Source organism: Eutrigla gurnardus (assembly GCF_963514095.1).
Source record: "Eutrigla gurnardus genome assembly, chromosome: 12".
In the NCBI taxonomy this organism is placed as follows: Eukaryota; Metazoa; Chordata; class Actinopteri; order Perciformes; family Triglidae; genus Eutrigla; species Eutrigla gurnardus.
In genome coordinates, this window is record NC_139926.1 from 21,125,641 (window position 1) to 21,152,504 (window position 26,864).

Here is a 26,864-nt window from a genome sequence, read left to right on the forward strand (position 1 = left end):
ACCACAGCATATCACCACTCATAACTCAACCCAACGCAGATGGACTTACTCACTCTTCCTCCCTCTCACACACACACATCACTTCCACCCGTCCGTGGCATTCATAAACCGCTCTTTGACTCCTCCTCCCCATGAATTCACTCATACTGATGAACGCATACCCAATGAAGCCAAGAACAAATGCTGCCAGCCATTCCATTAATCTCTGGTGCCGCGCGGGGGGGGGGGGGGAACGGCGTTCGCTGGAAGAGAAATCACAGTTCGGTGGATTGTTTTCTGGGTTGTGATGCATGGAGGTTCCCCTAAAGGAGTTTTTTGGTCGACTCTTGCAGCAACGATCTGTCTCCCCCACGTCCAAAGATCTATTGACACTGCTAGCACTTACAGCAGGCACACCGATACTGTTGATGTTATTGTCAGTCATCTCCGTCACAACTTCCCAGGGTGCAAAAAGAAAAAAGACTGAACCCTCCCCCCTTCGAGCACTATCCAACTATGTCCCACTGATTTCTGTTCTCCGTCTCCAATATTCTCAAGCTCACATGCTATGAGGAAAGATCTGTCTTGCATTAAAGTAACGCTCACAAATCCACAGCCCTCGCTGACGCGGACGCACACGCCAGAGGGCACACATGGGCAGACAGTACTTAACGATCCGGAGCAGCAGGGCAGTCGTCTGGCAAGTAGATTATGATTTATTATCAGCGAGGAGGCGCTGAAGACGATGCAAGGACAGGACACGCCGTCTCCTGCTTTCACCGCGGCGGGAACATGTCGACTTTTCGACCCACGATGCTCAGCATCCACTATGTATAAGCAGGGTATGTTCTGTTTCGTAGCGGGAGAGGAGAGATAAGGGAGGCAGAGCTCTGAAATTAGCAGCTTGTAGAGTGTGACAAGTCTTTTGAGGCCCGTGCACAGCTTGTTGCACTCACCTTTTGTCTGATTCCGCATTGCCTTGTGTGGTATGACTCACCCTGGTGTGAGTCGATAAGAACGCCGAGAACTCTTCTTCATCCGCCGACTGTAACATTCATATCTGGAGTACGTAGCTGAAGAGAAAGTGGAGGAACAGATGCACCACCTGTGCTAACTGCAGTTTTTCCTCTTGATGTATTAGCAGCAGTCTGTGATCTCGAAGGCAGTGTGATCTATGTAAATTATGCAGGGAGGGGAAAACAGAATCAATAGCTGCATTATGGGTCCTGTTAGTTAAGGCTGCTCATCGGAAAAACCGAATCTCGGGATTCACAAAACACACACACGCGTCACCTGCTGACACCGAAACAAACAAAACCACCGATGGTCCCACACCATTCATTATGGATTAAAAACATGCACAAACGTACAAACACGCAAACTGACACGCACGCTGGAATATTCTCTCTTCATCCATAATTGATCAACACTAAAACTGTGTGCGTACTTCCACCGGCGCTGCCTGCGATGGGAGTAAACTGATGCTAAGGTTGCTACTACGGCAACGCTCCCCAGGGACCTCTGCATTTAGTCTATTCTCCGAGGAAGTCTAGAGATTCAGATGTAGAGCTAATTAACTGTCCCAGGCATTCATTGTTTTATTTGTTTTCCGCAAGGTTTTAAAAAGAACATTGGAATACCTGACAGGCTGGATGACCTTGATGAAATATAGAAATTATTAGGGGGGATTTGCGAAGGCCATTTTGTCCAGACCTTCCCCACTAAAGCTAATCTCGTCCTCTGTCGATGCATGCAAGACTTTTCTTTATTCAAAGGTGGGTTTACCAGAGGTAGCTTCGGTGTGCAGGAGCTGGTGGAGGGAATAAAGTAGTCCTGAGGCGTTTTTAAGCAAGAATGAGTCAATTTTTCAGTCTGGCCCAAAGTGGTGGGCCGACCAACATTTCTCTCCCCAGAGACGCGTCATCATTAAAAACCATGGCTTTGATGTATCGCACATTTTAGAGGGTGGAGGATGGGTTTCATTTCCTTGAATCCAATCCTAAGCAGAGTTGTGGCTACATAGGAAGAGATCCATACAACCAAATAAATAATTATGGAGATAAGCTCATAACATAAGCTTGGCAGTATATGCCTGAAGGCATTTTACACAGCAGTAAACAAGTGCTGAGAAGAAGCAGCCTCTGACACTGTGCCATAAATCAGAGCGCAGCTAACCATTATAGGTACAGTTTATACTGTACAGTAGCCCACCTTGCTGCAGGGCAAAACAAAGAGATCTTTTATAATATTATTCTAAGCAAGTTGTTTTTTTTAATTGTTAATAAGAATAGGCACACTCAATCAGATGAGGCTTTTATGCATAAGTAAATGGTGGTAACAACAGCGAGCTAATCAGCGATATGCATCTTGTTCTCCTGTGGGAAGTCAAGTAATTATGAATGAGCAGGAGAAGGCGAAGCGAGGCTCACTAATGTGCCTTTAGTGCTGGAGAAGAGGAGAGGAGTGGAAAGATAGGATTCTACTCGATAATGATCCCAGAAAATGGGGAAGGGTGAGTCAGGGAGGCAAAGAGAATACAGACGGGAATACATGGAATAAATTGAGTGGCAGCAGAAAAATGCAAGAGGAATTAAAAATAAAAAAAAATGGGGTGGAAATGTAAAAAAACATGTTCCTCTTGGAACCAAATGTATTTGAATATTTGACAGCATATAATATACAAGGGTCCCTCATTCACTCTCGCCATCGTCTGTTTAAAGATGCTGGTGTGAGACTCCGTTGTAAAAAAACTGACGGATTTCACACCTCAAACCCGGCTTGGCTGTTCCCCCCGGAGGGGTTTGTCTTCCTGTGGTTTGAGTAGTAGCCCCCGCGGCCTATCAAGACGTGCCTTTGGAGGGCTCTGCTGTGTGGTGATCCGGCTGCCTTCGCCGCAGTGTGGTTCTACAACCTGCGGTGCCCTGTTGAAGTCTGCACACACCTCTGCCGAGGACTGAGACGCTCCCTCGCGGCGCTGCTCTGAAGATCAAAAGCTCTGCATGATGGCTGTCTGACTCATTTTCAGTGTAAAATCTTTTTTCTGGACCTTCAACTCTCTCTGTGTTCTCAGTTATATTCTACACTTGCTCTCGAGCAGGGGTCTCAAACTCAACTTAGCTGTGGGTCGCTGGAGGTAGAGTCTGGGTGAGGCTGGACCGCATCAAGTATTCCACAAAAAGAGGGGTTCAAGTATTAAAAAAAAGGATTCTCAATCTTTACGAATAGCAAATCAGAACATAGGCTTCTCTTACTTCCTCCTTTATACTATATACTATATTCAGGTGCGCTCAATAGTCCGGAAATTACGGTAAAAGTGACCAACGTTGCTAATTCGTGGTGTTGTCGCGAGCCTGAGCTACGGTAGCCCACAAGTGTTAAAAAATACAGAACAACTCACGCAGATAAAGTGAAGAAAAAAAACGCACAGGCCGCACGAACACCAAGCTTTGATTTCAGGTAGGGGGCCACAAAATATTGCAATTGGCCCCCGGGCCACGAGTCTGAGACCCCTGCTCTAGAGGATGTAGGTGAAGTGCTGATGGTTATCTGACCTTTCTACTCTCTGCCCCTGCCATCTCCCATCCATTACTGCCTTTAACCACCAATGACACTACCTGATATGGTTGCCATGGCACCAGAGCCTCTCATGAGTGACTTTGATTGTTGATCTTTCGTTGCATGTATATGTATATCAACAGGTGCACGGTGATCCGGAGAGAGGAGCTGTCAGTCAGCCGGTGACGAGACTGCGACATGGCGTCGGGAGCGCGGCGCACATGTAGGTTGCCGTCTGCACCCTCACGTCGAATTGGGTCCCCGTCTATTTTGCGAGGCGGCGGTGACACCGGCGTACAAAACGTCTGTCATCATCTATTAGAGAACACGTCTGTCAGATTCCCTGGTGACGTACAAAACGCATGTATTATACACAAACTCTCTCGTCGAGCCCCTATACGAAACCTCCGAGCAGGCAATGGGACGGGCAAAAAGTGATGACATTATCTGCCATTATATGTGACGTTGAAATGGAAATACAGATTTCAGGCATCAATATTTCAACTGGTCTGTGAATTGCCTCCAAGACATACGCTGCATTATTAAGGGCGAGCTGGTTGCAGTTGGAAGTATGTCACGGATGATTCGCATTGACAGGGGGGGATTCTTTCAGCGCACAAAAGAGATGAGACGCGCTGTAGACGTGTCTTTAGTCTTGCTGGGTGTCCTCAGGAAAACGGTTCTATAGCTCCATCTGGCTCAACAGATGCAATGCAACATATTGATTTCTGGATCCAGCACACCAACGTGGATTTCTTTCTGTTGTGATAAAACGGTCGGCGGTACGGCTACTGCCCGTCACTTGACCAACAACGACGCAACTTGATTAATATTGACAGGGCGGTTAGATAACACACCCAGTATACTTAAAGTTTAAAATCATTATCCCAAAGTACTCTAATACACTTATTCAGTAGCCAAGTCTCTGCAGTGCTGTTAGTGGTGCTGTTCACACGACGGAAACCAATGCATTATAGATTACAGCGATGGCTTTATAATCTGGAGCCGTGTAAAATATTTGTTCATACTTACAACTGAATTATATATACGCCTACGATTTAATTATATGATTAGTTTGGAATCCCCCTAACTACAGGGGATTTTTGTCCAGACTTGCCACCTAGTGTATGAAAAAGTAGTAAAAGTCAGTAACAGTTTTGGTTTAGATAAAGTTAAGTTTTAAGTAAAATCCAACATTCAAATTTGCAAGTATAAGTACTGAAGAATTTAGAGCATAATGTAGTATCAGTGAACTACAACCCTTGGGGTTATTTTGCATTTATATTGGAGTGTTATTATTGACGGTTGCTGTAAAATAAATGTAGTGGAGTAAAAAGTGCAATTTTCCCTCTGAATGTAAAATAAAAAGGAAATACTAAGTAATTCAATTTCGATACTCGAGTTAATGTACTTGATTACTGCATTTTAAGTTCCATAGTTTCACTTTAGCTTGTCTTTAAATGTAATGATTGTTGTTTTTGATGTAAAAAATGCCTAAAATCATGCAGTTTTCCTATTATCAAAAAATATCGTATAACTCCCTTTTTAATTAAATAATTTCAAGGGATATATTCTCACATTGAGATATTTTTGGACACATTGTGGAGAATTTTTAGAAGCATGTAAAACATTTGCCAAGATAAATATAAAAAGGTCAATTCAGGGCTCCAATAGGTCTGCCAACTTTATTCAGTTTGTTAGGAACTCAAGGGCAGACAGCAAAGAATCCACACTTCACTTCATTGGAGTCTTTTTAATTAGCAAAACCAGATTTCATGGAATTTAGAAGTGCACATAGCTCAGTAGTGTGGCGAGTTGTTAACGGTTCAGTTCAACAAAACGGAGAAAAGAGCACAAACTATGAAAAATGTATTTTCGGATGGAAGTCAGAAAATCACTTGCAAAACTGAAGATAAGACTAAACACAGTGCTCATTTTATTTCCATAATGACGTCACCCCTAACAACCGTGTCAAACTATATTCAGGAATGTTTACAGATGTGAAATAAGCACAACCTCAGCTCTGGTTGTCCCCGTGCCGAGACGAGACTCGCGTTCAGTTAACGGTTCAGAGAGGCGATAGTGGTGGGAGGACAGGATGAAGTTCAGAAAGTTTTGTAGGAGGCACGATGCAGCTTCACTCACATCAAAAGGGATTAGGATTCAGCCATCGCCCCCGCTCTGACCTCAGCCCCGGAAATGTCCACATTGAGTCCGTTCCAGTGAGTTCCTGTTCCGACCGTCGTGTTGCTGGGAAGGGCACGTGTCACAAAGACGACACCTCAGCGGTCCAGCGAGCGTTTCTGGATTGCCTCGGCCACCACGGTGCGCAGCAGGGCGATGACAGAACGCGGGTCCTCGCTGCCTATCACGGCGCTGCCCGACACGATCATGTTGGCTCCCGCCTGCAGCAGACATTAGCATGTTAAAAAAAAATAATAAATCCTCATGAAACTGGATTTTAATGCGAGGTGAATGACATGCATGTTGGTGTAACTTACCTCCGCACACTTGTGAATGGTGTCGGGGCCGACGCCTCCATCGACTTCAATGTCTAGTGAAGGGAACTGACTCCTCAACCAGCTCACCTAGACGCATGCACAGAAATAAACAGACAGCTCAGACACGGCACCATGTCTACGGCACGACGATAAATCCCAGGCATCCTCTGAACTAAATGTGAACGCTAGTCAGACGAAACTACTACGCTTTGGGGAACAAGTGCTTCTATCTGGGGCTGTGATCGGTCTGACATTTAAACGATATCTGACAGACTTCCAGACTTTTTGCCGAAAAGAGGAGATGGAGAGAGGGGAGAGCAGTGAAAGTGAAACTCATCTATATTCTTATGTAATATTATTGTGTACTTCTGTGGTTTAGGAGAAACTTACGTAATCTCCCTTCCCTAACAACAACTGTTAGTGTTTATGTTGTAGCCATAATAGCATTCTTGTTATGTTCCCAGTTTACATGGAGCATAAAAGAGTGGCAAGATGTGCCTTTTTGTCAATGTAACGGACATTTGACATGTGCTCTTCTGTTGACTTTTTATTTTTTTTATTTGTTTTGCAAAATGAAGCCATACTGGTGATTTCTTTCTTTATCTCTGCTTTTCAGTTGTGCACTTACGACTCTGTATTTATCTCATTATGTCTCAAAAAGGAGCTGATTTACTGTGTGATCGTCTATGAAGCCTAGTTTGTGTTATTGCGGTTGTGTGTTTTCTCTTCCTCTGCCTGTGGTTCGTCCTTACCTTTGGCATCATGTCCTCCATGAACTTCTGACCCCCAAAGCCGGGTTCAACAGTCATGACTAGAGCCATGTCGATCTGGTTAGCCCAAGGTGCCAGCTCCTCCACAGTCGTACCAGGCTTTAGCGCCAAACCCACCTACAGAACTCAGCGTTAGTATGGGGACGTATAAAAGACATTTGCTTACGTTTGAAGCCGGTGACGGTAATATGTTTTGCACACGAAGGCACCAGTGTGTTGTCACCTTCATGCCACTCTCTCGGATCTCCTTGATGAGGTTCCCAGGGTTGGTTGTGGACTCTATGTGGAATGTGTACTGGTTGGCTCCTGCTGCAGCCATGGGCTTCACCCACTGCTCCGGCCGAGACACCATCATGTGCATGTCTGCAACATTAATCAACACTCTTACAATACTGCACAGGCACAGCAGATTCATTGGGTTAATAGGGTCTAGCATATGTTTGGGGATGGGTCTTCTCTCACCAAAGAAAGGGTCTTGGCCTACTGACTTCCTTAGGCACTCTACCATGGGGTGTCCAAACGTGAGGTTGGGGACAAAGTGCCTTAAAAAGGGGAAACAAAAAAAGCAGACATTTATCCTCCAGCTGTGAGGAAATCACCTCGCCTTGCAGCATAAACGGCTGCAAACAACGCCTCGCATATTAAGAGGAAGGTAAACACTGACTGGACTAGCAGGCAGCAAGGAGGAAGTCGGTTGCAAAGACATAAAGTTTGACATCCTGACGTTTTAAAAGCCTCTTCGTTGACAAACCAAAGCCAGATAAATCCAGCTACATAAATAATGTCTTCCCCAGATTAACTTCTGGCATGCTAGTTTAGCTTGTTGATGTTAGCCAACTTTAGCACGCACACGAACTTCCCCATCGGCTTGTTTTGTTAGCATGCTAGCTCCCCTTAGCTCACTAATAGACTGACCCGTCCATGACGTCGAGGTGCAGGTAATCCGCCCCGCACTCCATCATCCGCACGCACTCGCTGCCCAGACAGGACAGGTCGCTGCTCAGGATGGACGGACCGATCTTCGCATTGTAAGCCATGCTGCTGCTACCGCCGCTGTGTCTGTCTGCATGCAGCCCTCCCAGCGAGATGACCACAACACAAGGCACCACTTCCGCTGATAGCCTTCAAAATAAAAGGGGAAAAAACACAAGCAACTAAACGTCTTCCAATATCAAACTACTTAAAGAGCAGTACATACTGCAAACATGTTTAAATTGGATTATGAAAAATATATTATATTACAGGTTTACCATATATTATTAAATTATTATTATTACTTTTTATATTGCTATTTTTATATGTTGTTGTTTTTTACCTATTTATTTGTTTTTATCTTTACTTACTGTGTTGTCACTGTGTGTAATGCTGCTGCTACACTTTAATTTCCCAGCTATCTATCTATCTATCTATCTATCTATCTATCTATCTATCTATCTATCTATCTATCTATCTATTATTAAAAAACGATACATAATTATATGTTATATGTATATATTATATGTATATGTATTATAATTATTATATACACAGAACTTCCGGTCTTAAACTAGGTGCCAATGGGTAACTTGTTGCATCTCTGGCCTCACACTTCCGCCTTCATCAAAATACGTTACCTACTTCTTGACACTAGATGGCGCAAAGCTCATAGGGGCAATGCACTGGGGACAGTGGATTCACTTTGCTGGTTGTTGATTGGGGAGAAGATTGCAGTATTAAAAGCTCTTATCAGCTTGCCTCTCTATGGTGTAAAAGCGTTATCAATACTTGTTATTGGACTTTTATTATAGGATACGTTTTTATTCCCTGCACCATTACTGTAGCTGCAACATTTCCCTGCAAAACTGCACTTATCGTAGTGTTTCTCTGCTCGGCTATGAAGACGAATAATTGGCAGAGAAGTTACAACAAACAATTCTGTGAACACAACCTCAAAACCAATTCCCTCGGGCTGCTTTCAGACTCTTTGTCGGATAATATGGGGCACAGTTGTGTAAACATCAGGGTGTTGTGTTATGTAGGACACATTTGCAGGCCTAATGTGGGACACAGTTTACTAAATGGTGTAAAAGGTATAAAGTTGCCAAATCTTTTGATTCCTTGAATCCTCCAGCTTCCTTCTATTTTCTCGGTGTATTTTTGCGGCTGCTTTCATGGTTTAACGTCTCTGAGATTTCACAGACTTCTTGTCAGCTCTCCATCTGTCGCTGCCATTCTACAGACAGATAGTTTAATGGCTCAATAGAAGAATGGATCTTTCACACTCGGTGCTAGAAGGACACAGACATTTAATGATATAAAGTTGTCAGGGCTTTATAAAAATGGATTTTATCGATTGAAGCAGTTGGGTGGATGGAGGACAGCTTAGCCTGCTGGGATACTTTGGTCTGTGAAATACCTCAATACCTCAAAGGAATGAGAACCCTTTTGCAGAAATGACAAATAGATCAGCAACCATCAGAAAAGCTTTATTATCTGACACCAACATAAAAATGAGAAAACGATGAAAGAGACACAACAAGGTTTCCAGTAAAACAAGATTGTTACAGTTTGTGTATAAAATGCTTGTCAACAAAACATTTCAGCCCTTAATAATTCAATTAAATACAATAATTAAATGTCAAATAAGTTATGACATGTATTATTTCATCATTGCTTGTGTGCTACATCCCATTTACTAATGTCAACTATGATGTCATACCAACTTGATCATGTGATGTCTGAGTTTTGTCAGTGGTGAGGGACAAAGACGTTTTTGTTGTGCATAAGAGACATGATTTGTTATTACCTGTATAATCCTGAGCTTTATGGCATTTTATCACCTAGTTTGGTATCAGTATGACTATTTTTTCAGATCATATGTGTAAGTTGTTGTGCTTTACAAGAAGCAGATGGCTGAGGTTTTCAAAAAGCCTCTGCAGCGCGTTGCTCAGCCCACAAAGAGGCACACACATATACCCAGACTGGCGAAACATAACAAATGACATTTATGAGTTTTACCCACGTTTTTGCATTTTTCCGCAGCAACGATGGAAACACTGGTGGCACGGCGTTCCTCTGGCAGACAAGAAGAAGATGTGATATTTGAGTAGGGGTGAGGCCGGGGTAAGTTCAAAGAACTGGGGCCTCTGTGGAAGGTATGAGCTCCGGGCTTTGACAGTCATTTTGTGGCCCGGTGGCATAGCTGGCTTTTATTAGTCTTTCCACAAGAGTCCTATGGTGAGAGCAGAGTCGATGAGTGTCAGAGGAAGATTCACTCCAGTTCATTAGGTGACAAATATCTTTTAAACTAAAACATATTTCAAGGAATTCCTTTTTTCTTAGTTGTTAAGGAGTCTATTATGACAGAGGTCACCCTCAAGGTTGATTCATTTCACCGACCTAGTTGATGTGTGTTGTCTTTAAAAGGGGTCATTCCTTCTCCTGCAGCTGACACAAAGACACATTCTTCACCTTTACTGTAAACAACTCCAACACCAAGCACATCATTCCAGTCGACCGCGGGGCTCTGCTTGCTGGACGGCCCCCGTTTAAGAAACCTTTTTTGGGTTTAGTGCAGCCCAGGAATGTGACTCATTTTCAGGATGCTGTCAAGCTGTTCTCTATTGCTCATTGCTGACATATGGTCATCTTGAAAACAGCACACGGTACTGGACTCACATTCATATCATCAGAAAACCTTTTCTCCCAGAAAAAGCACTATATTCTGCACATTAAAGACAAGCGTGAAGCCGTTTCTGGTGTAAAGCAGGTTGAGTTTTTGCCAGAGGTACCAGAGGTACAGGGCCGGCCCCTCTCGATTTAATGCCTAACACTAACAGAATTTATTTGATCAGCATCCTTCAGTGTGTGCACTGCACATATTCCACTTCTGCTTCGGCGTGTATGGTCTGCGGTGCTAATGAGCCCGGGCTCGTTACATGCATTCCTGGATTTCGGTCATCTGTGAAGACAATTTAAAATTGTCGTTCGTTGAAAAGTTGAAGACTAATTCATTCCATTCCCGTTCTGCTAAATGAATGTGTTCATTTTCATATATATATATAAGCCTTTGCCATTTTTTTTACGAGTTTTTAGATGTCAAATTCGTAATTAATGTGCTTTTAAAAAAAACATTCAGTCAGGGTATTCTCTTAAATAAATCTCTTTTTTTCCCACAGTACAATTTTGGCATGTGGCTTTATCCACACTCTCAAATGTGTCCCCGCAGGTTTAGACTTAGCCGTTGCAGGTAGCTAATTAATCGCTACGCAGCAGCATGTAGTAAACACGTTTGGACTTGCTAACAGTCCCTTTCAAGGGCATCATTTACCGACTATGAATTAACGATCTGGTAAATCAATGGCGAGCTCGGCTCCAGTGAGGAACCTGCACTACTGGAAAAACAGCCTCCTATTGCTAATCTGCAGGGGAAATGATGTGTTGATTCCATATAGGAAAGAATTCCTGTGCTCTCCAAGACGTGTACATTTGCACCGGCCCGTATGTGAGCTGTAACCGTTGATAAGTTGGGTTTATGTGACCTGCAACCTCGGCTACAGAAGGCAGGAACAGGAGCGGAGACACTGTTTTTTCCCTTCTTCCTCTGTCAAGGTTGATTATTAAGGACTTGGTCCAACTCCAAACTTTTGATGTATTTATCTTGAGTGAAAACTTCCTCCCGTTTCCCGCCCAGCCGTTGACTCCGGCCTCCTGAGCAAACAGATAGCGGTAAACTTGTTTCTTGTGATGGTCGGGAAGGACAGTGTGTCCTTGCAGCCTCTCCCTTCCTGGGCTTTATGTCCCTGTGGTCGGGGTCCGCAACTGTAAAGGGAAGGGTGGGGTGGGTGCTACCTCCCGTCGCTAGGTTAACGCTCCCAATCAAACCTGTTTTCCTGCCGGAAAGGGGGTGGGAAGTGTGTGCGTGTGTGTGTGCGTGTGTGTGTGTGTGTGTGGAGAGAGTTCAGGTTTGGGGAGTATTAGATGCTCAACATGCAAACTCTAATTGGGTGAGTATTTGATGTTGTTGGGATGAGAGGGAACAATCACAGCAGGACTGTCTGTACATTTGAAGTCATTTTATATCAAAGTTCACTGGATGTTTCCGAAGGGCTTTTCATTACTATGATGAACTCACAGGGAATGCAGTAACTACAGAGGGCCCCAGACCTATAATCATTAACCACAGTGAACTGAGACTTTGGAAGCGTGAAAACAAAATCCTCTGTGTTTAGCTGCGCTGCTTAGCCTGTGATGTGTTTCCGGATTTTTCTTTTAATGTATGTTGTATGTTCACACCATTGGAAACACAGACACATTGACATCAGTAGTCCTGGTAGTTTAATGTGGTTAGTTGTTGTCTTGCTTCCAAATCATCAAATAATTAGCTTCTACTTAAACAGCATTTGATCAAGCCATAGTTCATATTCTCTGACACGACCTCAACTTCATGTACTGTGACCACAGCACACTTCAGAGCCGTAGTGGCAAAGCATAGAACAGTAATTTACTGTGAAAAGCCCCTTCCACCGGTAATAATTTAGTGCTTTATGGAGGACAAAGTGTCACTTCAAAGGGCCTGATATGTGACCACAGGGAACCTGACATTTCAAGATGACAGTGTGAAGTGGTGGAGAAATGAAAAAAACATTTATTCTGAATAATATGTGTGTGTGTGTGTGTGTGTGTGTGTGTGTGTGTGTGTGTGTGTGTGTGTGTGTGTGTGTGTGTGTGTGTGTGTGTGTGTGTGTGTGTGTTTTAATACTAGCCCCACCAGTAGGTTGATGTGAGCAAAGCTTGCCTGCCTACTTCATAAAAGATCTAATCCACCTGATTTAATCTTTAATATTAGAAGACTTTGGATGATGAAAATGCACAGCAGGGTTTGATATTTCCTCACAACATGACCTCTTATAGAGCAGGGCTTTATTTTATGAAAACGGGAAATCCATTTCTAATGAATTTGCTTTCTGAGATCAAAAAAGAGATTTATTATTTATTTGATGAATTACTTCTTTGTTTTTATCATCACCCAACCTAACCTGAAACGTCTCTTTATACACACACCTGATAAAGACACAATCTTACGAAAACAAACCAATGTATTTGTCCAAACCCTTCAGACAGACATGAATGTCCTGAACGGTGAATCATGAGGAATCTCTACTCTGCTGGGAAGAGTTTAACACACTGGCAGCACTACACTACTACAACACACACATCTGCTGCAGAGCATTACTTAACTATGAAGAAAAAAAGACCTGTGGCAAAATCTTTTGGCACTGAGCATTGACGTTTGGAGAAAATAACTTTATTGTGGAAAAAAAAGATGTGATATATATGACAAGTGGGAATATGAATGTTGACCCCATCTGGTGTTTTCAGCAGCTGTTCGACCCACTGAGAAAAGGGTGCTTAAGAATCCAGTGGTATCGAGGAATATCGAGAAACCAAAATCCTTGTGAAAAGTCACTGGTATCTGGGAACCACGCTGTTTTTTTTTTTAAAGTTAGTTGCTAACAAAATCACACCACAGCTATTAAAACTCAAATAATTTGTTAACTGCACCATTGTGTATCAGTGTGTAATAAATGCAGATGGAGTGAAACTAAAAGGTAATTCTACAAGGAAAACTCCCCCTTAATCTTTCTCATCTTGTTGTTTGGTGCTGTTTATTTCTTACACAACAGCTGACTCACCAAAACACGGATGACGTGATCTAACTGATATCTAATGCTCAGACTTTCAAAATAAAAGGGCAGTGGCTTTCTCTACAGATTCAACCCCGTTTATTGTAACCTTCGTTTCGTCAAGACCTCTTTTGCAAGAAAAGCCATGGTTCAACCACACTGGGTGAAATTCAGAGAAGAAGAGGCACATTGTTTCAAAAATAGGACTCAAGGCTCGATATTTCACAATAACGACACAGCTCTCATATGACTGAGGTATTGGGTTCTCCCTGCTCTTTATCAAGTAAAAAAAAAAAGAAGAAAGACCTGTCCATACCACTCTCTGTACTCTCAGCACACAGGGGGACAGTTACTCTAACTGCAGGAAAATAACTCTTCAGATGCACTTAACAACAAATTTATGATGCTGTCACCGTAGGAGTATCACAGCTTGGATTTATGTTAACTTCACACTCCATCTGAGTCCGAGGCAGGTCCTGGCAGGGAAACATGCGAGCACTGTTATCAGGGGAGGAAATTGCTCGTCCCATTAAAAAAAAAAAAAAAAAAAAAGGCCAGAATGAATGGCTCTCAAGACGCACACACACATCCTGACAAAGTATCCAACCGTCCAATTAACCTCACACAGAGAATGGACGGAAGTGAGAACAGGAGGGTGATGGGTAACAGCCCCCTGGAGACTCGATGTACGAGAGCACTCCAGCACGCTCGTTGTTATTGGCAACCCAGCGTTCCTCGTATCGCAGTGTTTTCATTCAGTCTTAAGATATCCTTTGAGGTATTTTTTTGCTTCTGGTATTCTGCCTTTTTTTTCCTGCTGCTGGTTGGCTGCATAAAAGGGCCAATATTGACTTTAGTGATGTGTTTTTGTTTGGCATGGGAATGCTTGGGGCTTTGGCTGGCGCTGGCCTCTTTGAGTGGCTTACCAGAGGGGCCTGGCAGATAGCCAGCGTGTATAACATCTAATAATGGACTCGTCTATACGGCGCTGTTTTGCTCATCAGATGAGAGAAGATGGAGTGTAAAAAAACAGCTATACTGTCATTTGGAGTAGTGGACTGTATGTGCACAGCATTGCACTAAAAGGTGATGAAGTTATGGTGTTATCATAGTGATATCCATCAATGGCTAATAAAAGAATTGTATATCAGAGATTAACGGAGCATTTAACCTGGCCCCTGTCCGTTTCCTGAAGCCTGAGCAGCTCCATAGGGGAGGGTACTTATTTTTTATCTTCCTTGCCAGGAAAACACCCAACAGCATTGGGGGAGAAGAAGAGAATACAGAAAATATGGATCAAATTGAGGAGCAAGGATCAATGGGCCCCCTGCCAACAGATTTCACAAGCTGCTCCATCATCAAGAATGGAGACACAAAAGGGAGTTGTGCAGCACAAAGCAAACAAGGAATCCACTCGAGCCTTGACAAAGCCTTCTCTCGCTTATGCAGAAACTATCAGAGAGACGAATAGAAACACTGGCAGTTTCGGAGGAGATCCATCCAACAATGACGTTCAGGAGAGAAACTAATCCGTGTTGGTTTTCAGGCTCTGCCACGGTGTTCCCTCGCTGGGTTATGTGGTCCGGCACTGGGGGACCGAAAATCTGTTCGTGGTTCATCGGAGTGGATCTCCCTTGAGCAAAATAAAAATTCCTGTGAAAAATTCAGTTACAGCACGCACGTTACTCTAAGATCGCGTTTTATTTTTGTGATGACAGCTTGGGTTCCGACAGTTGCTCTCCTACCCGATATTTTCATTTGTGAGCAGCAAAAAAAAAAGGGGACATTTTTTTTTTTTGTATTGGATTAGACATTTGTCCAAATTGTAAATGCAATACAAAATGCAAGAGGCCTAATTACACTTTATTTGTTGTTTGAAGTGAAATTTTAATCTTACTTGTATAATGTAACACAAGTCTTTGGTTTATTTTGGGGAATATTTTGTGCTTTCTTGGTTGAGAGTTAGATGAGAACATTGACAAAAGTATTGAGTTATTACAGTAAACTAACAGACTTTATATACAACTCATGTTGTGAAATAGTGAGGGGTTTTCCTGCCAAAATCAAATCAAAATCTTGCCTCTAATCTGGTATTTTTTGGAACCAGAAGTGACATGAGAGAGTGAAGCTAAATACAACCGAAGACATTTTTCAGAAAGTGAAAGCATAAAAGGTCCAAGACCAAGACCCATGCCCGTGAGCATGCTCTGTTTTATCATATCATATTTTACTCTAAATAGAACCATATTGAGATGTGTTCACATTGTTTACTTACCTAATGAATCAAGAGAAAAGTTGTAATTTTATCATAGGATTAACAACCCCTGCTGGTAAAGCTCACTAATTAGCACATTTTGTTCTGTTTGTTTCTAATTGACTCTCCAACTCTCGACAACAAATCATGTTACCCAAAATGTCATACTATTCCTTTAATATGAAATAAAGAAAGACGTGCTAAAATTGCAATACAGAAATGCAACACTAATGTTGTCTTTATCCTTATTTGAACTTAAATGACTGGAATATTCCATGAAGTTTGTTATCTAAAGAAATATATTTGGGGTGGGAAATGCTTTTTTTGCTGTCTTAAAAAATAATTTATCATCAGAAATTAGATGATAAGATTGATATCATCTTAATTCTGTTTTGATAGTTCTACATATATGCATGTCTTGTTACACAGACCGCACACGTTTTGTGATGGAAAGAAAAGCTTGATTGTTGTAAACAAACATCTTTGGCGAGTTTAGGTTTTCATCAAACAGCGTGATGAAGCTGAAAACAAACACCAGTGCTGATGTGTCCGCAGCTTTTCACCAGCAAATTAGAACAAATAGTCACAGCAGGAATAACAACCACAACGCTGTCTGGACTGCCCAGTTTTTATCTCGCTGCTTATCTGTAGTTGTCATGACGGTCATGTAAATTTCACTTGTGCATTCCTGTGGTATTAAGACACTCATGGATCCCTGGCAGGAATTTCCCCTGGCCGGCTCTCTGTTTTCTCTGCTGTGTCCCTGCCCTGCCTCTGGAGGTGAGGGAAAGTTCAAGTACACCCAATCTGGAATCTAAAATAGCATCTTTATCTTTAGGTTTTTCTGTTTTTGGGCAAAAAGTCCAACTCACTCTGAGAGTCAAATGCCATCATTCTTAGGAATTGTACATACTTTTGGCAGGTTCCCGGATTTTTAATGAAATTTAAAATAATGTGTGTGTGTGGGTGTGTGTGTGTGTGTGTGTGTGTGTGTGTGTTTGCGTGTGCCTGCTTGTGGGGGGTTTGTTTCACAGTGTACTCAGATCCATATCGGATCCTCTGAGGAATACAATGGCAGAATATAATGTTCAACAAACCCATGAATACATAAAGGAACAGGATAACGGTTGCAATTATTGTGTTAGTGACCGGTGTCGGAATCACATTACTCGCAGACAAAAGGATAACAGAAACCCATGAAAAGCCTCTTAAAATAATACTAGAAAAACAAGAGGTGGATCATATCATTGCCTTGGCAACTTCTAAGTGTTCTGAAGGTTTTTTTTTTCTTTTTTCTTTTAAGCAGCATGGTGTCATCAGGGGCCAATTTTCAACTTTCTGTCGAGAGCTGTCTCCAAGCTGTGTTCCCCGAGTGATTTATGGATAAACATGGACTATAATCGATATCACCCTTCGCTACGTAAGGTTGAGTGAAATTTTCCATGACGGTTTGAGATATTCGGTGATGGCAAAGATCAGGAGAATGGAGACACAGGCTGCGAAGGGTGGGACTCAAGGTTTTCCCTCTGCGTCATCCCTGAGCAGCAGCAGCATATCACAGATCACATCATGTCCAGATGGGGTTTTTTTTGCAGGTTATACTGTGATATTTCCCTCTTTGCCCAACAGCTTTCTGCATTACACAACTTAGAAGAGACAAATTGATTAATTTGGAAACAAAGGATTCATTCTTTTTTCACATAACTGAGTGATAAAGATTTATAACCCCGACTGCAACTTGTGTGGATATTGGACTTATAATGGGTGTCCAGAAACAAAACCATGCTTATGTTTCTCTGTGTCTCCTGGATGAGTAAATAGGTGATACAGCTTGTTTTTGCTGCCCCCACATGGCAAAATAGACAAAAAAAACGACTTATTGAAGGTTTAAATATGTCAAGACAGCTGTTCACATGTCAGATAAATATACATTCCACATATGAAATCCTGTATGTCTCCCACAAGAGTGTGAGCAATGTTATGACTCTCCTTGGACTGCAGAGGTTTCCTTTTACGTCCAACGTTTTGACTGGATCCTGCTCCAGGGACCGATTTGGGTTACATCCACATTTCTGCTTGTATTTTACCAGTCAGTTTTTGCGTCCCAGCAGGTCGACCACCTACAGCACCGCAATTCTCTGACACCGCTTCCATCACCGCAGCATTCGAGTTAAGACATTTATTGCCGCATAACTGTCACTTCCTCGTTCGATGCTGACTCATGCTGGAAAACTACACGGTGACTAAGTCGCGAAAAACATGATGTAACCAGGCCAACATCAGACGGTGACATTTATGTGATTGCCTCTGATTGGTTAAGTCATGATACTGATGTGGAGAGGAGTGAGTTTTCTTCAGGCAGCATGTGGCAGCTGTGTCGGGACTAAATCCCTGGCTTGGAGTGAAATGAGGTAATGCTGAAAACCACTGTTGCCACAGCGGTGCCTTATTGCTGAACCCAAACTGACAAGCCCTTTATCTCACTTTCACCGTGCTCACATTGCAACAGGGACGCACTTAGATGGAAGATCAGAAATCCATCATTCTACACCAAAATGTAAGAGCCTTCCACTGAAGGTAAGACTGGAGCCAAGACCATAACATGGTGTTGTGAAAGACTTGGTGGGATGAGAAAAGGAGAAGTCGCCTGGTAGGTGAAATGGGATGCATTTGACTGACTGATGTCACCTTTGCTTTGGGCTTGATGGAGACTAATAACACCTAGAATGCTATGATACACCAGTACACAGACTATGGTGAGCCCAAGAGAACAGAAAACTAACATAATAAAGTAGTGAGCATAATAAAGTGGTCTAGCCAACGAAACAAACAGAATAAAAAGAAAAATACATAAAACAAAATCAAATTTGGGAGGAAAAAAAACCCTCCAGCATAGTCACTGGAGACCAACCCTCATGCTTTTCCTTCAGAGCAAACCTGATCTTTAAAATAAAAACTTTTATAACAATATTGAGAGTAAATCAGGCTCTTGCTCTCTGCTCGATAGGACCATGAACACTGCCATTTGAGAAGAGCCAGGTCATGGGAATAGGATCAGGAACGAGGGACCAAACGTACACTAAAGTACACTAAGCGCCTCATGACTGATGCTAATGGAAGAGCACAGTTGATAATGTTTCTCGAGCCTGTATGCCATGAACACCTTTACCTCCGTACTGAGTTACATACTCATATATTTCAGTCATTGCCCCTCAGCTTGTGAATTGAGCTACACATCTTTGAGCCTAAACCTGAGTCTTTTTTTGAGCCTGGCCTAAAGTGAGGAGGTGTAAACCATGCTACCATGTGTTCTCACCCACTGGCATGACATGACACACGTTTCCAGACGGGCGTACGCAGAAAGCATGCCGCACACACGTGTGCTCGGACACATCTGTGAAACACACGTCTTGATTCATGTGCGTAGAAGTCGAAAGAAGGGAGCCGAGCCTTTGATATTTGTATATCCGCGGTTCCATTACAAGGCCACCTACTCAGCACTATTTATAAACCGTACTGCAAACATAATCCTCACAGCGGGGGGGCCGAGAGTCTGGTGAGAACGGGTGGAAAGTAGTGGGAAAAAAATGTATGAGGATTTAATTAAGATTGTGGATTAAGGGCAGAATATAATTACACAGTATAATGATGGAGAGGAGGGGGGGGTTGTTTTTAAAGCTTGGAGCGGTGTAAAAGGGCACCTTTGTGCGCCCATAGGTGACCTGTGTTTTATGTGTTTGTGTTTGTCCACCCCAAGAGAAAGGTCTCTCTCTGTGTGTGTGTATGTGTGACCAGTCTCTGGCCTGGTGCGGATCAGGTTCGCTGCCTGTGTGTGTCCCTGCCATGGACCCCCTCTGGTGGGCCGAGGTGATGGATGATGCCTGGAAGCTCTGGAGCAGCGGAGTGTTCGTACGAGTGCCTGTCTGAGCAGCTACCAGACATTTATGGATGATGGATGCTCTCGAGATCGTGTGCATGTGTGGATAAGTCTGGATGTGAATGAGTTGACGGGCTACTGATGGCTGTAGTGTTCCGGGTGTTATCCTAGCATTATTGATTGCAAGGTGACAGCTATGTGAAGGAAAGCTATTTAATACTGTAGCGGAGAGTGGTGAAACACACACCTACGCAAGCCTCCTCCCTAAAACCGGTGTTTGTTCAAACCCCCCACCTTCTCCTATAGAGTTACAAGCCATATACCAAGTGTAAGGCCAGGATGGAAAGCCCAGTTTGGGTTGCAGTCGTTACTTGTGACATATCAACCTCAATGAAACCGTTCATCCATCAATCCACAACACACTTAGGAGTTGGCGGACCAAACTAAAAAAAAACAAACAGTTGGTCTATTCAGAATACTTCATCAAGATAAACAATGACCCTTTGTTTTAAGTGCTAGCATGCATCTTAACTATTGTGTTTGTGATACCCTTCTTCTGTGCAGTCATTGTTTGTTTTAGATATTTGGTAACTTTTAAGTATTTTAATGTAAACCATCTGAGCTCAATGTTAAAACAAGTCCACAGCTATGCTAGCAGCTCTGCGCAAAACAATGACAAAGCTAGCATTTTGGTGCAGGATACTACAGATGAGTAGTAAATTGCCTCGTATCTCACCTGTGAGGTTTAGTTTGAAACTTTATTTTAATTTTCGTCTAGTTTGTAAGATTGGCGTGTCTCTTTTCTCTGATTAGAAGCCAATCAAAAAGACCTCAAAATGAGAGTGCACCGAAATAAATTATGTTTCTGAGTAATTGAACTTCCTTTTCTGTTGTTTGTCTTTTTCTCAAAGGGCCTTCATTTTAATTAAGGGAGTTTCCACTTAAATGAGAAAATCTGACAGAGAAGATTTACATTCCATCTATTGCTCGCTCCCTCCATCTCGCCTGTCATCTTTCTTGCATTTTTTTTGGCCCCAAGCGCCAAATTACAGTCCTTTGATGTTCAAGGTTACTATGGTAACTTAATTGGATAGTGATGCAAATTATCAAGATCATACATTGCGTTTCATGACACAAGAATCTCCGCTGCAGGGTTGTTTTCCTGGTCTCTATGTTGAGTGTGAATCTCCAAGCTGTGTCCAGCTATTGATGCTGATTTTTCTTTTCTTACTATTCAACGAAGATATATATTTAAATTGTTTATCCACTGCACCTCAGTCCCTGACAGTTACTCGAAATTAAACTTCGCCTACAATAAAAATATCCTATCGTGGTGATAGGTGGTGCTAACGGCTACATGACGCATATTATTGATTAAAAATCCCTGTTTTTTGAAAAAGGAAATAGCTGCAGCTGTGACAACATGATGACTGAAAGCTAATAAATGTGGTAGTAATTGATACAGGAGGGTGACGCAGCACTGCATGGACGAAAAGGGGACAGAAGAGGACAAACCATGAGATCAGTCTCATGAAATCTACCATTCATAACTCAGGGCCAGAGGGGAAATACAATCCGTGGCATGTTTGTATTTTCTCAATTGTGTGGGTGAATGCTGAGATTTGGTGTCAGACGCACACAGACATCGGGCGTGTCAGCTCTCGGTTTCCCCACCCAAACCGCCCTCACCCACACCCGGAAACTACGACTTCCTCTCCCCATTCATCTCACTGCGATTTTGGTTCAATTCTCAGGAGCCGTTTTACAAACTCATTTGTCAAGCCACAAAAGTTTATGGAGCCTTGAGAAAACCAAGCTTAGGAAAACAGTGGCGAGGAAACTCTCCTTTTAAACACAGAGAAGGATTACGGAAACCACAATCAGGTTTTGGGCGCTTATTGTATCGGGGCCAAATGCAGCAAACCTCGTTGACAATGAGACACAGAAGTTTCAGTTTCAGGATCAAAGGTTGGCTTGTATTGGAAACAGTCAATTGTAATTCATCTCGCTTGTGCGAGTGTGTTTATGCACGCTCATTAATTGCTTCTTATCGCAGCAGGATGCATGACGTGCGTCAGGGGTGGCTTGAGCTGGAGAAAACCTGAAATCGCTGCAACACGATGGAAGAGGAGTTGAGAGAGTTCTAGCAAAGCAGTGGAAGTCTCACGGCCACCGGTGGGGAGTAACTGGGATGTTATGGAGGAGCAAGAGTTCCTCTTGTTAAAGCCAAGACACTCCAACATGGTTGCTGAATGACATACAGACATTCGTTTTCACCTCGGGGTGTGGAATTGTGTCAGAGAGAAACTCCCTGGAAATTGATACCATGCAGAGATCTATCTATCCCGCTCTCCAGAAAAGAAGAAGAAGAAAGCGGAGGGAGAAGTGGCCGAGATGTTTTCTCTTTGGTGACAGACATAAACAGTGACACATCTTTGGTGACGATAATTGTTTCTGTGGAAAAATGTCATGCAGCTGCAGCTGCCTCTATGATGAGTATGCATTTTGTTTTCCCTATAATATTTGCAGTTGCGATGTCATATCCATTTGCACGAAGCAAATAATGGATTCACGGCCTTTTTCTGATTATGTTCAGGCCCTCAGCTTGATCAAGGTTAGGGAAAGATCTTAAATATGAAAAAGTGTAAAAAGTGACGTGTTTAACAATAACAATCTTTCACCAAATTCCCAACTCCCAAATTGGAGTTGGGGTTGGGGTTAGGGAGAGGGTTAGGTCTTGGACCAGCATTTAAAACTGCCAGCCGACACCCCCTCACTGTGCCAGCTGGTTCTACAGGCCTCGGACCAGCCTTTAAAACTGCCACCAGACACCCACTCACAGTGCCAAATGGTACTGCAGGCCTCGGACCAGCGTTTAAAACTGCCAGCAGACACCCGCTCACCATGACAGCTGGTTCTACAGAGTTAGGGTAAGGATTAGGGTTAGGTCTTGGACCAGTGTTTAAAACTACCAGCAGACACCCACTCACCCTGCCAGCTGGTTCTACAGGCCTTGGACCAGCGTTTAAAACTCCTAGCAGACACCCATTCAGCAAGGTTAGGGCTAGGGTAAGGGTTGGGGTTAGGCTCAGGGTTGGGTTTGGGTTTTAGGTTTAGGATTAGGGTTATGATAGGGTTAGGACAGAGTAAGGGTTGGGGTTAGGTGTAGGAGGTTAGGGTTAGGGGGTTAGGGTTAAATAATTTCAACACATTCATAGTATAGTAATGTGACGAAACTGATAGAAGGAGTTGGCAGGAGAGATCAGGGATTTATTCGGGATGATTGCTCTTTTTTTAACTGAAAAACTGTCACAAAGCATTATACAAGAATACGCTCACCTTTTTCACCCCGTAATAGAGTCAGCAGGTGTGGAGAATGAGCATATACACTCAAACAACAATTATTAATGCATGCCGTATCTATTTTCTTTGTTTCATCCATGCTTTTATTGGGAGAATATCGACTTGGGGGATATTGCCCTACATGCTGTATATTTAAGGATTTCCCATGTTCTAATGACGTTGAATAATTTCCAGGCAAACTCAAATAAGATGCATTACATCTTTGGCAGCGTGCAGCATGCTCTGTGTACTTTTGTAGTCTGTGGTGAATAGCTGAGCGTTGGCGTAAGCTCAAATCGTACGTGAGGGGCGTTCAGCGATTGTAATGACAATATCAGAATGCAAGGAAACAGAATTGCTATTGTCTGTGCTGCATTCATTTGGGAAGGCAAAGGTTGCAAACTCTAGCTTTGGGGATTTCCATTTTTTCTTCTTAGAACTAGAGTTTGGTGTCCTACTGTTGAAGGAAAACATAGCTGGGACCATTTTATATATTTTTGGAAGACAATAATAACTATTTTAGGTGTGTAATAATTAGTGTTTAAAATAGCCATAATGCAGACTTTCACCTCTGTTATTGGTGCACAACAGTGTTTCCTGACAAACCCTATTTTTAAGGACAAATCTTGTGAATGTAGCAACTTTGTGAAGCTTTTTCAACCAGGGTGCTGGTGGATGTCATGTTGACTTGACACCCTGCTTTTTGAATAAAGAGACGTGTTGTTTCCAGCTAAAGACTGACCCCAGACAGGCACCAAATAAGGACATTCATCTATTCAAACACCATGACACACAAATCATCACACGTGGCCAAAAGTGGGTTTTCTTTGTTGTTGGTTTTTTTTTGGCACTTTAGAAGAGCACATATATCCAGTTTTTAATTTTAGCTGTCAGTGTTAACAAACTGCCTGCTGAGATAAAAGTGTGTCAACACCTTCATTTGATTATTCTCTCCCAGAAGCCCAAATAAGCTATCATTACCTACCGCCAGACTCAAAGCTCTCTGGGTAAGTCATTCATTATGCATCCGGGGGAAAGCAGTAATTTGACAGATTGGAACACTACGATAAACATAACCAACATGTGTACTAAAGCGAGATTTATGAGTTTAGCCGATTAAAGCTCTTAGTGTGTAGCATAAATTCTTTGTGTAAGAGTGTTATGCTTCTAATCCAGTCTCGCTAGAGACATAAAATACTTAATATGAAAAGATAAGGAGACCGATTAGTTAAATAAACAATGGTTGAATATAAGTAACAAGATACTTTCACATGAGGCTATAATCAGCCTCCACCCAACTCCAAACACATTACTCGGTGCTTATAAAATGTGTGACAGCTATTTGAATAATAACGCAGGCGAATGGCCTGCATGGATTTGTGTGCCTCCGTGAGCCGTAAAGCAGCTGCGCCTCCTCTTCCCTCTGACACGTCTCTGCAGTTTCATCAGCGACTCTGACACGAGCGTGCCGCTGAGCTGATGGAGTGGAGGGCGAGCTCAAAGTTGCACATCAGGCTGAGCTCTTGAAGCCGACAGGACGGTGGATGAATTAGGTGATGTCTAAACACCGGATCCATAGCTCGGGCACGGAGTGTGTTATAAATCAGGGCCCCTCTGAATATCAAGCCTTCGCAGCTCTGCGTGCGCTGCCTATACAGTTACCTTTGTGGACCTGGAAGAGATTAGAGCTTTCACACTAACAATAAGCCACAGGATGGTTTACGAGGGGTTGAGCCTTATCAGGCACGGGTGGTAGGTAACAGGAGAGAACGTCACAACCCATTCTTCATGGTACATGTGAAGCTGATTTTAGAGAACTCTGTGTCCAATCTGTGTTTGGAGCATAAAAGCAGGAGGTGCACGCATGGTTGTTATAGCCAAGCAATCTGACAATAAGAACCAGAGAGTAAGGATTTTATGGTTTTCAGTCAGACAAACTTATGTATTTTATAAGAGAATTGCTCTGGTATGCTTTTTGGAATCATTGTCGAGAACCAGACTTTCTTTAAAGCTGCACTAATCAATATGTTTACATTATCAATAGGGGGGAAAAGTTTGGTGTAAAAATGATGATTTATTGCAGCAGCAGTTCCTCTCAGCTGCCTTTTTTTGTGTGTGTCTTTCAACTAATTGTTTTGGTCTTTCAGCAGACAACTTTTTTTGGGTCTCAGTGCTCTTATGAAAATGTTCCCAGCACTAGCAGACAGCTATTTCCAGGGGGAAATCTCTAAAATCATACTGTACACTTCCTGTCCAGCACCAAATAGCTGACAAACAAAATTAGTGTCTAGCTGGCAAACATAGAGGAGCTTTTAGCAGCTAAATAGCAAGATATTTCCTGCTGGAATTGGTGGAGACCAAAAACAGAGCTAAAAAGGGATTGAATTTAGACTCCAAGTAGAATGTTTCTGTGTCTGCTGCTGCATGAGTGAAAAGGCAACTGTTTGAAAGAAAAAAAATGTATTACTGTGGGTTTGAAAATAATCTTTATTGTGATTGATTGTGCTTAAGAATTATTTCCGTAATAAATATATCCAATAAATAAAGGGTTGTTCACCCAAATTACAAATTATTATATTTTCCCATTTCCTTCCAGGGATGTTTAGTCATGAACATTTTTTAGATATGGTTTCCAGCTCTACAATACAAATGATGTAAGAGGAGTTTTACAACAGTAATCATTCCAGCAACAATGACCCCATCTATTCTGGATGATTCACATGACACACTTTGTTCCAGCCTGGTCTCCTGAAGAGTAAGTTCCAACACAATTAAACTGCATTATGAATTATGTTTCGAGGGAAACACATTTCATTGTAGATAACGCTTGCTGTTGACATATCACAAATTAGCTTCAGATGAGCCGGTGGAAGTCCACATAGGAAGGAGATTGTGGTGGTGGATGGATTAAAAATCACAGGGCTTTCACCCAGTTTACTGCTGTTTTAGACAGTTTTGTAGCATTTATTTTTTTTCTTGAACCATGTGTTTGAACTTGTTGAACTGCGACTGTTTGGTCTTGGAAAAAATGTGTTTCCCTGGAAATATAATTGATGATAATTGTGTATACTCCATTATATTGGAAGACATATCTCAAAATCATGTACAAATAAAACCAACATACCAAAAAAGGTAAGTGAGGAAATATGTTTTATTATAATTTACTTGACCCAATCCTTTAAAATCCCCTTTTAAAATTCCCTTTGGAGTCTTTCAGCTGTAGGACTTTTCACTCCGCTCCTTGTCTGAAACAGAAAATATAGCGTGCACGGTCCATTTGCTCTCAAATATCCTTACAGTATCACCATTCGTCCTGAACACAGCAACATAAATTCAAACTTTGGTTAGATCTCAGTTGCTGTTGATGCATTCCAGTGTGCTCAAAGAATCTGCCCTCAATTTAATATTATCAGGCCTGAGCTTGAAAGGTTAAATCAGCCGTGACCTTCTAAATTGATATGTGCCATTGGTGTTGTTTGATCCAGATTCAAGATGGTCTTTTAACTCTAACTGTTCCCCTTTGACTGAACATCTGTCCGACATCTGGCCGTACCACTTGTCCTCCTCTCCTGACGGGAGTGGAGTGCTAAACTAACCCTATCCTCTGCCCTTATTTCTTTTTTTCCACACCAAAAACTCCCCGTGAGCGCGAGCAGCTGCTGCTTTCCTTTTCTACTTCGTTAATAATTCAAGACACTTTATTCGATAAAAAGTCCTCATGTGGAATTCCTGCCAGACAGAGAGAAACAAGCACAGACTTGATTGGGAATTGAACTTAGTGTAAATACTTGGAACCGGGCCAGAAATCATGTAGCCTAAGTCACATTAACAGCTACACACGCATGCATGAATATGTGTAATTATAGGAGAGAACATAAAAAAAAAGTCCTGTTATTTGAAATTACTTTCCACCACTGCAAG

General features: G+C 42.4%; 1 protein-coding gene across 2 annotated transcripts; it reads right to left on the reverse strand.

Annotated features, from left to right (window-relative positions):
• Nucleotides 1-5,272: 5,272 nt before the first annotated feature.
• Nucleotides 5,273-21,316, reverse strand: rpe (ribulose-5-phosphate-3-epimerase). Of its 2 annotated transcripts, XM_084023305.1 has the most exons (6): nt 7,721-7,899; nt 7,268-7,347; nt 7,029-7,168; nt 6,788-6,922; nt 6,036-6,122; nt 5,273-5,939 (listed from the first exon to the last, which is right to left on the reverse strand). In XM_084023305.1, exons 1-6 carry the CDS (start codon nt 7,840-7,842, stop codon nt 5,817-5,819), a joined length of 687 nt encoding a protein of 228 aa, XP_083879431.1. In that variant the 5' UTR covers nt 7,843-7,899; the 3' UTR covers nt 5,273-5,816. The 2 variants fall into 2 exon arrangements, with proteins under 2 accessions (XP_083879431.1, XP_083879432.1); XM_084023306.1 differs by lacking the exons at nt 7,268-7,347; nt 7,721-7,899 and adding an exon at nt 21,305-21,316 and having other exon boundaries at nt 7,029-7,188.
• Between the last annotated feature and the right edge of the window lie 5,548 nt (nt 21,317-26,864).

What these genes read in the sequence shown, in the direction of transcription:
- rpe (XM_084023305.1), bottom strand. Translation starts at nt 7,842, where the DNA reads ATGGCTTACAATGCGAAGATCGGTCCGTCCATCCTGAGCAGCGACCTG. An exon ending in AGGCCAAGACCCTTTCTTTG is followed by an intron (nt 7,169 to 7,267) that starts GTGAGAGAAGAC and finishes TTAATGTTGCAG; the next exon opens with ACATGCACATGATGGTGTCT. An exon ending in TCCGAGAGAGTGGCATGAAG is followed by an intron (nt 6,923 to 7,028) that starts GTGACAACACAC and finishes TGAGTTCTGTAG; the next exon opens with GTGGGTTTGGCGCTAAAGCC.